The 14,078-nt window shown below is 44.8% G+C and overlaps 1 protein-coding gene across 2 annotated transcripts in view; it reads right to left on the bottom strand.

Moving 5' to 3' along the window:
* Nucleotides 1–2,350: 2,350 nt before the first annotated feature.
* Nucleotides 2,351–14,078, bottom strand: part of UBASH3B (ubiquitin associated and SH3 domain containing B) — a 73,171-nt gene continuing 61,443 nt past the window's right edge. For both annotated transcript variants that reach the window (XM_086626936.1, XM_086626937.1), the window contains exons 10-14: nucleotides 12,354–12,446; nucleotides 11,481–11,625; nucleotides 8,497–8,603; nucleotides 7,426–7,535; nucleotides 2,351–6,558 (exon numbers count right to left, since the gene is read on the bottom strand). In XM_086626936.1, coding sequence (XP_086483062.1) covers nucleotides 6,421–6,558; nucleotides 7,426–7,535; nucleotides 8,497–8,603; nucleotides 11,481–11,625; nucleotides 12,354–12,446 — 593 coding nt within the window. In that variant the 3' untranslated portion in view covers nucleotides 2,351–6,420. The remainder of the gene's footprint in view (nucleotides 6,559–7,425; nucleotides 7,536–8,496; nucleotides 8,604–11,480; nucleotides 11,626–12,353; nucleotides 12,447–14,078) is intronic.

The raw sequence follows: 14,078 nt of genomic DNA, 5'->3' as shown, positions 1-14,078 counted from the left end.
CACCCCCTCCAGCTCTGTCTCGCTTGGCATCCGTGCGGGGAGATGTCTATGGAAGGGGAAGCAGGTAAAGGTTAAGAGAAACGTGGACCCTGGGCATCTGGGCTAACCCCACCGGGGACGTTGCTGCAGGAGCCTATAGATGCACTGTGCTGGATTTAATTCCCCGAGATAGGGAGGCACCCAGGAAGGCAGAGCTTGTTTGGTGGACACCGCTGTAGTGCAGTAATTGGCAAAATTGCTTGAAAACTCAGCTGTGCAGTTTAAATCTCTGGAAAAATAAGTCTTGGGTCACTCTACATCTTATAGCACCGCGTGCACGGGGAGGCTTGCATTGCTCTGCTTGCAGGGATCCCGGCAAAACAAGTAACGAGAGAAAGGTAATTTGCTGCCTGTGGTTTGTGGCTCTCAGGGGAATGAACTGTGTTGGTGAGGTGGTTGTGAACGGTTTGCCGAGCACCGAAACACGGGGCAAAGGGGTGACTGTATCTAGGAGGTCCCAGAGGACCGGTGGCAGAATCTGGGCTTCCCGTGTCCCCTTGCAGACCTGATTATTTCAGGAGCAGCCTGGGCCAAAGCAAAGCTTTTTGCGTTTCCTGGGTGTGTGATGTCCGGTAACATGGCAAGATTTATCCAAGCCTGTTGTAGGCAGAGCCTCTTCTCATCGTGTAGCCATGTGTGCTGATTTCCAAAAAGGCTTCGGCAGATTCTCTTCTGGCAGTTTTCTGCAACTGCCCAACACTCAGTGCAAGTGGCTAATACTGTCAAAATGAATACTGACTTTAATAAGATAAAAAATATGGTTTAAAAACTCTGTGTATTTGCAGGATGTGGGTTTGAGTGAACTGGACAAAACGCTTAATTATAAATATATTATGCGTTTCACTTCTAAGTTATTAGAACCTATTTCCATTAAACTTTCAGGTGCATGGAAGTGTATTGCTCTATTAGTGTATATTTGATTGATAAAAGCCATGGCTTTTACATTAATCATAATATAATCAGTTTTACTGGAAAACAGCTGTAGGCCAGAAAGTTTAATGTAGTTAGTTGGTTTGAAAGGAAAGAGTCTCACTAGCTGATAAAACTACTGCTGGATTAAAAAAATCCAGATCAAGAGAGAAGGTATGTGTTGTAAAGGTAAGCATTGCTTTAGTTTGAAAGTTGTGCTTCCAGTTCCATACATCTAAACCTGACAGTAAAATAACTCTGGGAGGAAAAAATCCATCAAGCCACCTGCCTCCAGCGCAGGGGGAAGGACCACTCAGCCCCTGTGCAGTAGAAGAAAAACCAGACTTGAGATGGTTTTGTGCCATCTGCTGTCAAATAAATGAACTTCATCTTCAGTGGAGGGAAGGAAAATGTAGCTAAAATTCCCCTTTCTTCTTGATGGTTCTGAGACTCACACCCCAAAATGGGATGCGGTGAGGGCAGCATTGCAACCCAAACTGAGGAACAGCCCTGACTCCCTTTTCGTTCCAAGGTCCCAGTACCGCTGTTCTCTGGGAATTTGCCCAGCACAAGCGTTTTTCCTACCTCCATCTTGCTGGAGCCACTGGAAACACTGCTTTTGCACCCAGCAATGCCCGGGCCCCTCAGAAGGGGCACTTCATTGAAGGTCTGTGCCAGAATATTCACTCCATCCAAGTCCAACACGCTTGAGAGGAAGATTTAAATAAGGAAAGGCAAGGTGTGGGTGCGTGGTGTCTTTATTAAATCATCTACGAGACGTTTTTGTCCAACTTCCGAGAAATCCATTTAATGTAATAAGCAAATTAAAATGCAGTGGTTGTTTTAACAGTTGTTAGCACTTGGAACTGAGAGTAGAAACAACCAACCAGTCCCCCCGTCCCCGTCCCCCCCCCCCCCCCCCCCCCCAAATAAAAAAATACAGATGTCACAGGTAATTACAGCTATTTTTGGCAATACAATTATTGTTTTTTTTAAACAGCGAACATTTTTCTCAAATAAATACAACCTGCTCACACTAATAAACATAATAAACAGAATGATACAACATGTTTAAAATTAAAAAAAGAAGTATCCATTGATAACATCAAGTTTTAAGAGATGTGTCCACAGAGAGAAACTTCAAAAATACATTTTAATGGGAAGCAATAGAAAGGAACTGGCTGTGTATTTTCTGTTCTGTAGCACGTATGATTCATGAATATTCTCCAGGGAACACGTATTTGAGGAAGTGGTGAGAAGTAAGTAACAATCTAGAGTGTATGCAACCAATCACACTTCCTGCTTATTTTTTTTTCATTCATTCACCATTTTAAGCATGTCTGCTACCATCGTTATTTCACATGTATTTTTAAAGCTTAAATAATATCCCCTATGCTTAGGGTTTTTTTTTTTTTTTAATAATCAAATCCCACAAACCAAACCTACTAAGGCTCCCTCTCTAAACAATGGTTTTTGTACAGAACTTCAATGTTTTCAGTTGTGAAGCATTGCAAACTGATTTCCAGCTCTGGGTTTGAATGAGGGTTAGTTGACTACAGCCTAACTCAACTGTCTAGTGTCCCTCTTTTTGAAATGGACAGGAATATAATCAGACACTAAATCTTGCTCTGCTTCTGCATGTGCTTCTTAAATCAGGGCTGGAAGGGCTCAACTCCAAACAGATATGAGTCCTGTGGATTCCTGGTTAAGTCAGTGGGGGGACACACACACCAGGTTAAGTCAGCCTGTGGTGGGACCAGGCTTTGTGCAGCTTCATCCCAAGCCTGAGGAAATAATCAGAAATCTTCCTCTTTGTTTCCCTGGGCTCTGGATCAGGCCTTTGTAAGGACCTACGCAACCCAGAGGGAAAAGTTCCCAACCCCTCGCACCCAGTGCAGTGGGCAGGAGCGAAGCAGAGAGGCTGAGTCTGTCAGTGCTGTGCACAATCCCCTCCCCATCCCCGGACTTTTTATCCCAGAGCTGCAGTCAGCGCACAGTCGAAGATGATGGTACCCATGTCCCTGAGATGTTGCTACCTCGGGGGTTCAGGGCTGCAGATACAAAAGAACATGCTGGGAAATAGTACTCCAGCATCCCTTATGCCCTCTTCCTTTTGCTTGCATTGCCTTCACTAAAGATAATTCCTGCAGAATTACTGTAAACAATCGTTTGGTGGTGTAAATTATCACTTTCACAATAACGCTGACACTAGAAGCTAACACCTGTCAGTGTTTACTGATACAAAGTTCAGTGATAAAGATGAACTCTTGATCAAACCTGAACTTTTCCAAATACTCTGGGTTTGACTGTGTGGTGCCGAGTATCATCCCGTCAGCTGCTGCTGTGCTGGAATTTGATTCTGCACTTTGATTCTTGTAATTTTCCTAGCCCAACCCTTAAGCTGCAGTTTATGAAAATACTGGATGAACAACTTATCCTTGGCAGACTTCCAGCTTTACTCCTTAATCGGGAAGAGAGGGAAAAATCTGGGAATTGCTATTTGCCTCCTATACTCTCATTAAAATATTGGGAACTGATGCAGCTTACAGTGAAGGCAAGGAAAAGACTTGCACACACTTTAGATAGATCAAGTCTAATGTTCTTCTGGGACAAAACACTGAAGTGATGTTAAATACACATTAATGAGCAGCAATGGACTGAAAATGAAGCAGTGATTGTTTTATATTCTTAACATCTCAATTAAAAATTTAAAAGGAACATCTTTTTTTTTTCTCCCCCTCCCAGTGAGCCTTATCAACACAAAACTCCTATGAGAAATCAAAATGCTAGAAGAAAACAAGATTTTTCTTGAAAAATCTGAGATAAGACTACAGTTGTCAAAATACTTTCCCAAACATCCAAAAATATACTTTTTTTTTAAAGAAGACATCTACCTTCTCAAACAGAACACTCTTTTTTATATTACTTACTTTATGCAAAGATCAGCTAGTATAATATTCAAATTGTGCATTCAGGTTTTGTTCCCTCTCTGTTTCATGCTTCTGTCTAATCAAACTCCTTCTCATGTCACTTAACTGCAGTAGGACCATGGCAGCCTCCTCTGCTTTGTATAGGTGGTATTTGTTGTCCCAAACTAGATCTTGCTGGCCCACAGCATGAAACTGAAGGCAGTCCGGAGAACTACACATGCATCAGTAACCGAATTAGTTTTGGTGTGATTGTCATCTATTTAGTTTTAAACTCTTTGCAAATTTGCAGTGCGTAAGCATGGAGGAAAACAAGCCAGAAATGCTCTTCAAAATGTCTGTACACAGCCAAAAATAGTTTAAATTACAGTTAAAAAGTAAAGTGACAGCAGTATAACTGCACGGGAGCAGTTTCTTCTGTCATCTCCTAAGTTGTCTCCCTGACTTTTCAGTATACATCCCTGGTATAATAATGCACTTACGAATGGCCTACTGCGTGTTGCACAGTCACAAACATATAAATAATGGATCGTGACAATGTACATATTGCACAGGATGAGCTCTCTGCTGACTTAAAATCTGTACAGAGTCTGGTGCACTCTCCCTGGCAAGCTCGATAAAACCCAGAGACAAAGCTGAGCTAAAACCCCCTAAGATTTGTCCCATCGCAACCGCTGAGCGTTTTAGAATCGTTTAGGAACATTCAGGAAGAAGGGATGGCTGTTTATCGCTCCGTATTTGTTCTGACTGCTGAAGTGGAGCTCAGTCACACCCTACTGAAGGTAAGACCAGTCCTGCCGAAGGCTTGAGAGGTTAAAAGAAACCAACACGAAATCCAGCTTTGACCTTGCTATGAATAATAAACCTTTGTCAAAGTTGGCCAGCATAAACTTCTGAGCCATACAAACGTTTCAAATGAGGACACTAACGCTTTCTGCAGAGGAAAAGCTGGACAGAAGAGGGGTACCTATGATGCCAGAACTTCCTTCCTGGTACTTCTGAACTTGCCTTTGATACTATTTATGAGAATACTCAGATTTACGGCCCAAACCAAGACAGGAGTATGCCTAGATTTCTTTCATCCCATTTAAGCACATAAAAAAGTACCTTCTGAAAGTGAACCTAGATTGGTAAGACCCGTACAAATGTTTGCAGGAACTTTTTGACCCAAGGCAGATGACTTAATATTAATCTAAAGGAATCCTGCTCGGAAGCCAGTTTGTACTGTAACCTACCTGCTGTGGTGTATCTTGCTGTGAAGCAGCCGGTATTGGGATCTTGCAGGCTGTTGCACTAAGAGGACACTTCTTGTGATTTCGAAGATTTTAGCTACAGATAGAAAACCTTCTCCCCAAATCCTAACCCTTCCCCCACTGCATAAATAGCATCTTAATTGTCCCCAAAGCATGTTGCTCCTAAATTTAAGTGTCCCCTTTTTTTCAGCTCTGCTTTGTCTTTATGACAGATGGCACTTAGGAATTAAGGAAAAGGAAGCAAAGCGTGCAGCAGAGGCTGAATTTCAGTGTATTTTTGATTTCATCATTAGCTCTTGAAGAAAGCTGCTTACTGCAGAACCTCACCAGGGCTGATTGAAAAGCTCACAAGGGACAGAAAGCCACCACTGTGTAAATGACCAGCACAAAATCTCAGTCTAAAAGGGAAAACCCTTTTTCAATGCCTTCTGAAGACAATCTAAAGGACGCAAACACTTCAGGCTGGGTCTGTCCACAAGAGTGGATTTCAATAATCTAAATAAAGGGAAAAAAAACCCAACCCAACCTTCTAAATCCTTCAGGTTTGGTTGGAAAAGGCTTATTTCATCTCCACTTAAAAGAAACTGCTCTCAGTCTTTGTTCACAACAATGCTGTCGTCTGATGTGCAAACTTCATCCGTAACTGATGTGAAATTCAGAATTTTCTTCTGACGCGGATCAGCGTCTCTCAGTCTTTGCATCCACGGTATGCCCAACACAACCCCTAACACAGTGCTAATATCGGAAGAGGAATGATCTGATGCTGCCTGCAGAGGTGATGCTGGACTTTCATTTCCAGCCGGCGGTGGTAGGCTTTACAGAAGGTGCAGAGAATTTGGGGGTGTCACCATGTGGTTCTGAACAAGCCTGCTAATGCTTTGCAAAAATAGTAGTGAAAAAAAAACCCCAGCATCCTGAATGCTTGACTTTTACACAGTGCTAGTTGTCTCTAATGTGGTGCAGAAGGCAGTGAAAGTTACTGGTGTTACCAGAGCTCCATTCAAGGTAGGAAAATCTGCCTGAGCTACAGACTAAGCAGAGACTCCCTGTGGTGCAAGACCTTCAATCTGTATTTTAATAGTTTTTCCTTCCAATCACTCCCTTTTGTGTTTGCCCAGTTGTACGTGAGAATTTTTGCATGACTGTGGCTGTGTGACAGATATGCTAGAACAGCTGTTTGTGTGATCCACTGAACATATTATGACTATTTTTCCACTGTCAATAAACACAAGAAAGAGACACTCTCCAATGCTTAGAAAGGCCATGAGTTTTCCTTGCTTGCGTAGCTTTGCCTATTCTTGTAGTAAGGTTTCTCTCCAGTTAAAGCCTCCAGTTGGTCCGTGTGTGAGAGGGAGGATGGGGGGGTCTGTAAGCTGCCAAACACCTGTATCTCCCAGTTCTTCGCACGAACAAAACCCCAAGTACGGAATCTGTGTGAAGAGAGATGGAAATAAAGGCAGTGAGCAGGGATCCGGCTGTGCAAGGAGGGAGCTCCCCTACGGCTGAAGTCCTGCTGTGCTACTGAAGCATTTCACTGTCTTCTCTCTCTCCCCCTCTCCCCAAAGTACATTTTCAGAAGACGATTGTAGCACTCAGGTGTTGCACCACTGGATGTGCAAAACACTGGGAAAGACAGATTATATCCTTGTAACGTAGTTTAGATACGGGTCAGTTCAAACCTAAGATGTCTTGTTGGCTGCCATGGTCCCAAACCCTGAAGGCCAGCACAGGTATAGAGGAGAAATATGGATGCTACCCTGGCTCAGGTGTCCTCAGATCAAGTATCAGCTATGAATATCCCAGAGAGCGTCTGCAGGGCTGGCAGCAGACAACGCCATCTCCCTAGCCAGGGCGGGAATAAAGGAATAAGACCCCGTTATAACTTCCAGCTTTTTTCCCTGACTGTTAAAAGCTCTACAGAGTGAATTGCGAAGGGGAAGCACTGTAGGGCAGAAGTGCCCTGTTAGCTCTGTTTAGGGTTAGCTGTGTTTTCGGCACTGGAGGGCACTGTGGGAGTCTCTGAACAGCCCCGGGATCTAGAAGCATAAAGCAGAGTCACTGGGAGCCCATGTGTAGGTGGGCATCTGATCCCACACTATCTGTTACAGAAGTGTCACGTTGAGATAAGCTTCTTAACCCAATCTGCTTTCCTCTCGTGACTTCTGAAACGGATGAAACTCATTATTGGGCAGAACGATCAGATGGGAGGAACGAAGTGTCCTCTGCCTGGTTAAGCAGATTGCAAATTTCTTTCCTCTTTGTAAAGCCAGCGAGCTTTACTCCTTGCTGGTAATTACCTTTCGGACCATCTGTACAAAGTCCTTGGAGTTCTGCGGCGACAGCCCTTGGAGCTGGCAGGTACAAGCCTCCAGGGAGGACGCGTGTGCCACTATCAGGATGTTATTTCCTGAAATAAAGTGAGAAACGCAGGCTGAGGAGGGAGATGAAGCCAGCTTTAGGGACTGGTGCCCGAGATCAAGCTAACCGTTTAAAATGTTCAAAATGGGTTCAGTTTACTATATAACAACACATTAAACTACGTGTATACGGGGGGAAAAAGCTTGGTTTGGTAACATATTTAGAGCATTTCTCAACTTTGAGGATAACAGTTGACTCAGTGCTACTTAGTTTTAAAATGGCTTTCTGAAGAAAACAAGAATTCCAGCGAGATTTCAGCTGTCTTGTGAAGCAAATACTTTTATTCTACCCCCAAATTAGTTCTTATTAAAACAAGCACTTTTAATTTCAGTCATTGGTTTTCCGCAGCAATAGCTTGAGAGATCCTTTACAACCAATGTCACAATCTGCTATTGAGGTTTGTGGGCAAACTATTAAATCAAAAGCTTAGAATGTAGAGACGGTAAATTTTCATCAGTAAAATGAAATCAGTGAAATCACCAGAACTTAGAAACTTCCTATTCCTATACTGTAAACGAAAAATAGAAGCTAGATATCTTTTTTATTTTGATATTGTGTTTGGAGAAATGTTGGACAGTCTTTATGGGTAATATATTTCAGAAGAGTAGCTCAGGTAGAGGATGGAAGATGCCCCATCTGAGGCTGGTAACGGACAGCAGAGTGCAAATGGCTTATTTATTCTCTGGAGAAACAGATAGCTTGTGTTGGGTGGGGATCCCTAAGATACTTCTGCTACTTAAGCTTCTGGACCTTTCTCATCAGCTCAGTGTATCTGAACTCATAGCTCTGACACATACAGTTGAACCTGGAGTTTCCAGTGTCTCTGGGGAGAGGATGAGAGACTCAGATATAGGGATTAATCTCCTTGAAGAAGGAAAGACTGTTTGGGAGTGTCAGTATTCACACCACAGAGAGCCCATCTTGTTTTTCACCCCCTCTGTAGCACTCACCTTTGCCTTTACATTCACTGATGATTTCTTTCGTTACTTGGTAGCTTCTACTTATGTAGGTATCGTAAGATTCGGAAACCACTAACTTGCTGACAGGAATATGAGGTCTGTGAGCAGAAAAACAAGTACTGTAAACTGGGAGAAGCAATAAAGTTTTAAGTGCAAGTTGTGATTCATCTGAAAGTATCTGTTTCTTTAACTCTCCTAATTCCCCAAATCCCCAGAGCTGTGTCTTGTGCTAGGACCACTATGATGGTTTTTAAACTTCAAAACCCAGCTGTTTACCATTCCTGCATTGGGATGTTTCAGTTAGCTGAGAAAAACGGTTACTGCTTCTTTTCATGTGGACCGGTTTGTGGAGGTGGCGTGGGACAGGCTGATGACGCTTGTGTTAGTTTTACAACGGCCTGCAGCAGTAACGATGCCCCTTCGCGCTTCTTTGGGCACGTGTCCTTTGAGGAGCAGGTTTCAGGGCTCAGCCACCCACACCAAGTCAGCAGAACAAACTGTCCACCCAGGAGTGAGTGGGAGGGGACAGCGGGACAAGGTCGGTGTCGACACGGCTGCCTGCGGACAGACGGTCCCAGCAGCGTGAGCAGCCACCACCCCAGCCATCTTTGCCTGACTGAGGTCCCCGCTGTGCTCCCAGGGCTTCCAGCTTAGAGGGTGGGGTGACAGCATCTGTGTCTGTCTGCAGGGACAGGGAGAGATGTGGAGCGGGCGGACGCTGGCTCTCTGCACCCCACGTGCTTCGATGGTGAAGGGCAGAGGCAAACTGCTGCTTTGGCCATCTGTAAAGCTGCGTTTCTGGGAAATGCCTGGAATTATTAGCCGGCCTCCCCCCAGGCCAGGGCGTTGCAGTGAATTGCCTAGCGGGACTCTGGCCAATCTATCAGCTGGAGTAGGTCGGTGTGCTCAGAGAAGCCAGGGATAGGAAGCAGAAGGCTGTGTTTTCGTGCTGCGGTACAAAGAAAGGTCTAACTTTTCCCTTCATCCAGCGATCTGAAATATCTACAGGAATTACCATTGTGATAGGAGACAGAGAGCACCAGGAGGGCTGCCTCCCAGTCCCCCACCTAACAAGCTGACCACACAAGAGCAGGCTCTTCTCTTGTGCTGAGTGTTATTTGTTACGGTCTTCCCAGAAGGCATGTGTTTTCTGAAGCAGAGACTCTCCTGTGGTCCAGCTGCTCTGCCGAGTGTTAGCCACGTGATACCCTTCCAGGGATAAATACAGTGTAAGGACTTCTATTTAGATATTCTCAGAGTGCTGGAATTTTAGCTGCAGACCAAAAGGATGCAATACGAGTAATTTATGGTATAATTAGGTATGAAAAAAATCAGAGTTTTTTTTCTTTACATTTTCTTTCTTGTTTTTCTTTTTAACGTTTCAGCTGCTTATTCTACTTGAGGATTCTTAAACACGTGGGTGCACTGGGACACCAGGAAACACCAGCGTTTCTAATGATACCATAAACCACAAAAGCCCAGCCACAAAATATTTGTCACCAAGCCCGTGTAGGTGGAACTCCTGTGTATGTACACCATGTGTGTATTATAAATGTTTTGTTTTTATCTGAGATTGCTCAGCTGGTGATCAGGCTCACACTAAGATAGAAAGGGCTAGTCTCTGCAAGAAGTCATAGTGATACAGATATTTCAGTGGTGGAGGATTGGAATCGTGTGACCTTTCTGGAGTTTCCTTCTTTGTGGGAGCTCTTTGAGTCTGGCTTGTATAAATGAATCATAAACCTGAGAGTAGGAAGCCTGAACAGATCATCTTGTCTATTCTTTGCCACATGACTACTTCTCCTGGGTTTTATTTAGCCTTTCTCTCTGCGGCTTCCAGTAAAAAGCTTTTGTGTGTTAGGCTGGAGGGCACCAGGGCTGCGATACTTCACTGGGGAGCCAGAAGAGTCCTGAGTTCCCCTCTGAAGTCAGGCTGCAGGTTGCTCCCAGCAGCCCTGTGGTGTTTGTTGGCAATGGTACTGGGGAAGCAGAGGTATGGCCATGTGGCGGGATGAAAGGAAAGCAGCAGAGGCTAGCAGCAAGGGCACGAGCTTGGGGTACGGAGCCTAACCAGGCACCGGGACTGATCTGTGCAGCCGCAGGGGCGGCTGGCAAAAATGCCGAGCTCTGGGAAGGTCAGCTCTGCCCCTGAAAGCTGAGCAAATTCTCTTTGTGTTTCCCTTTTCTGCAAAGTGGGAGGAAAGATCAGCGGTGCTTATCCATTTGCCATTCAAATGCTTTTTTCACCAGACATTTACTTTATTTGCTTTCACCAACTGTTTTTGGGTTGAATACCATGAAAACCTGACTCACAAACCTGCAATTTTTTCCACTAGAGATATTTCAGACGTAACTGCTGAGAAGTGATAAATGCTTAAGGTTTAACTCTTTGATAGAAAACCTCTGAATTTTGATGTCACAGGAGACTCTGAATTCCTGACAGAAGTCAACATGTTCCCTAGGATGTTGCAAAATTATACAATTAAGACCCGTCACTGTGCTAATCGTAATAGAGACACAGACAAGCTTTTTCCTCTGGGGAAGGGAAAGGCAGATGTGAATGAGCCCATGATCCAGTTCAGTCTATGAAGGTGGTGGTCAGGGAACTGAGTCAGCAAAACTAGTTCTGTTAGCTAAGCCCAAACTCCTAAGTTTCAGGAGAAGGTTTAAACCAAACAAAAATACTTTTGAGGGTTTCCTGGACACCTGAAAGATGCACAGGATGGAAGGAATAATGGAAAGAGGACCTCCACAGTCAGCAACATAGCTGGACCTTGCAAGTGATGTGGGAAATTTGGTTTACATTAAGCCATTCTCAGGGCAAGTTCAACAAAGCAGCCTCAAGACTGCTCCAAGTTTATTATGGGAGCCTCAGCAGCTCTTCCAGTCACTGCCTAAATTAAAAAACTCAGTATTACTCTTTAAAAACAAAGCCAAAAAGCAATCCAAGACCCTCTCACCCCCCTTTCTGCTACCTGTAGGTTGTATCAACACTTAGAGTAGCTGCAGCTAAATCCATTGGGGGTATCCAGGCAGGTAGTGTGCTCCCAGAGACCCACTTGGTCCATTCAAACAAGCCCGGCTCTATTCGAATTTTCAGATTGTTCTCTTGTTGCATACCTGGGAAAGGCAGAGAGAAGACCAGGTATCAGTGGAAGTATCTGGGGAGGAGGGCAGCAAGACTTTACAGCTTTAATACTTGACTGTATTTTTTTTTTTCCTCAGTAGTCAGTTGATTTAATAGTAGATATGAAAGAAGTAGTGTTTGGTATATGTATTCGGCATATGATACGCTGAGGAACGTAAACCTCTGGCTGGCAGCAACATGCAGTACACCAAACCTAGGTGTGACTGTATTTTGGAGCTGTTTTTTGGCTGTTTCCAATGCCAGAGGATATCATGCCCCTATCACTAGTTCCCTTCCCAGTTTCTGCAGTGAATTAGTCTTGCTGGAGGTAGCAAGTTTCTTGGTGGTAGCAATTGCTGTGGAACACACAGTGACAAGCAGCTGCAGAAGGGTGAACAGGCAAGGATGCAGGGCACGCCGAGCTGGATGTGTCCACCTGCCCTGCACAAACACCTGGCTTCTGCAGGGGGGGCCATAAACCAGACCCTGACCAGCAGCTGGTATTACGGACGGCATGCTGCTTGCCTAAGAACACTATGCAATCAGAAAAGGGCTCTTTACGGACAGTGTTGTGCTAATAGGAAGTAAACTCCCATGGAAATAACCCTCCTCCCAAATTACCATGGACTTAGGTCTCCTATGCCAGACTCCCTTTTATCTGGTTGGTAGGGTTTTTCCCAGAAAGTGAGAATGCAGCCCTCCCTGCCCGTCGGGTTCTTACCTTTCAGGATATTGTGTGCTGTCTGTACACACCGTAGGGATGGGGAGCTGTAGATGTAGTCCACAATGGTATTTGTTTCTAGCAAGGCTTCACCTGCAAGCAAGTTTCAACACCCATGAATAAAACCAGACAAATGGCACTCCAGCAGCATCAGCAGCGTGCAGGGTTATCTGCCACCCAGCATGGAGCTAAAGCAGCTTCCCAGCTGTGCTGCTTGCGTTTTGGGAAATACGTGTACCCATTGTATTTTACTTCAGTGGTGTGCTGGGCACTCTGATGTGCATAGCTGTGGGACTGGGATATGTTTATCTGTGTGTGTGTTGCTCTACGTCCCCCTACTTATTTAACCAGTATGCAAAGAAATCACAGCAGCTTTTGCTTAGTTTCTGCTTCTCTTAGATTTAGCCAAAAAGCAAACAGTGTGCTCAGAAAAATTGTAGAGAGCGTGAATTTAATTTAATTTCATTTATAAGCCATAGATCAGAATGATTCAACTGAACTGAAACCCAGCTTCATTCAATTGGCTCAGTTCCTTGCTAGCATAAATTACCATTTCATGACACAGGTGGAAGATTACTGAAAATGAGATAAGAATCAACTTCACTATTAGGGTTATTAATATTCTTGCAATGCCTAAGGGAACCAAATGAGAACAGGAATCTGCTCGGCATTGCACAGGCTTGTAGTGAGAAAGAGTTACATTTTTGTTAGATTTGAGGAGGCAGGACAAAGCAGTGGGAGCAAGAAGGGGTTATTAACCTCGGCGTCGTACGTCTAGTGATGGCTGTAAGCATGCCGAACCGACCTATAAATCTCGTGAGAGAAGTGGGGTAATTTAGAAGGAGCAGCACATCTCACAGCCCTCCGTCACGGGGAAGCTGCTCGTCTGCTTCAGTCGCCGGCGGAATTTCGGCTGCGGCGACCGCCAAGGTCACGTCCGTGCCGCTGCGGCGGGGAGCGGCTCCTGCAGATGGCTGATGTGCCGCTGCTGCCACGCTGGCGCTGGCAGGTCCATGGCGTCTGGGTCACGTATGGCAGTCGGGTACTTGGACCCGTTTAATGACACCGGCAAAGTGTGCTGTGATTGCTCCCAGAGTCACCTTCTGTTACGTGCATATTGCGAACCCCGGTGCCATGTGGCCGGGAGTCTGAGCATCCTGCTGTCGTGCAGTGATTTATTTTTCTTTAAAAAGCAAAGTATAATTTTAGCTGCCCTAGTTTGAATGTGACCAACACGATGTACTCTGAAGGATTTGAATTGGAGGAAATGCTAAGTACTGCTCTCTGAAGCTCATGTCTTTAAGGGGCTGGGCTCCCCTAATCACAATGCTCAATATGTGCTCCTCGACTACAAAATAATTTTCTGTCTGTGCACAAACCAACGGGCTCAGAGGTCAGGGACAAAGACGGAGGGGATGAGAGAACACCGGAAATTATTTAGACTGTGGTTTTGCCACAAAAACATAAAGCCAGACAGGCTGACAAAAGTATATTGGTGTAGCAAGCCACAGATGAAAAATTGTCAAAGTCAAGGCAAAAGCATATTTTGCACGAGGTGACCGTCACACTGCTGCACCTCTCACCAGCACGGGTAATGACAGCGTCTTCCAGCGTGGCACATCTTCAGGGCGGTAACGAACGCTCTGCAATCGCAGTGCTGAGGGCTCTGATTTCATGCCATGTCCTAGATTTTGTGCTTTGCCTTTTCTTCAGCTGCAGCAGCTG

This window comes from Tauraco erythrolophus, chromosome 26 (genome assembly GCF_009769465.1).
Source record: "Tauraco erythrolophus isolate bTauEry1 chromosome 26, bTauEry1.pri, whole genome shotgun sequence".
In the NCBI taxonomy this organism is placed as follows: Eukaryota; Metazoa; Chordata; class Aves; order Musophagiformes; family Musophagidae; genus Tauraco; species Tauraco erythrolophus.
Note: the sequence above shows the minus strand (reverse complement) of the source record. Positions and strands in the feature narration are given on the sequence as shown.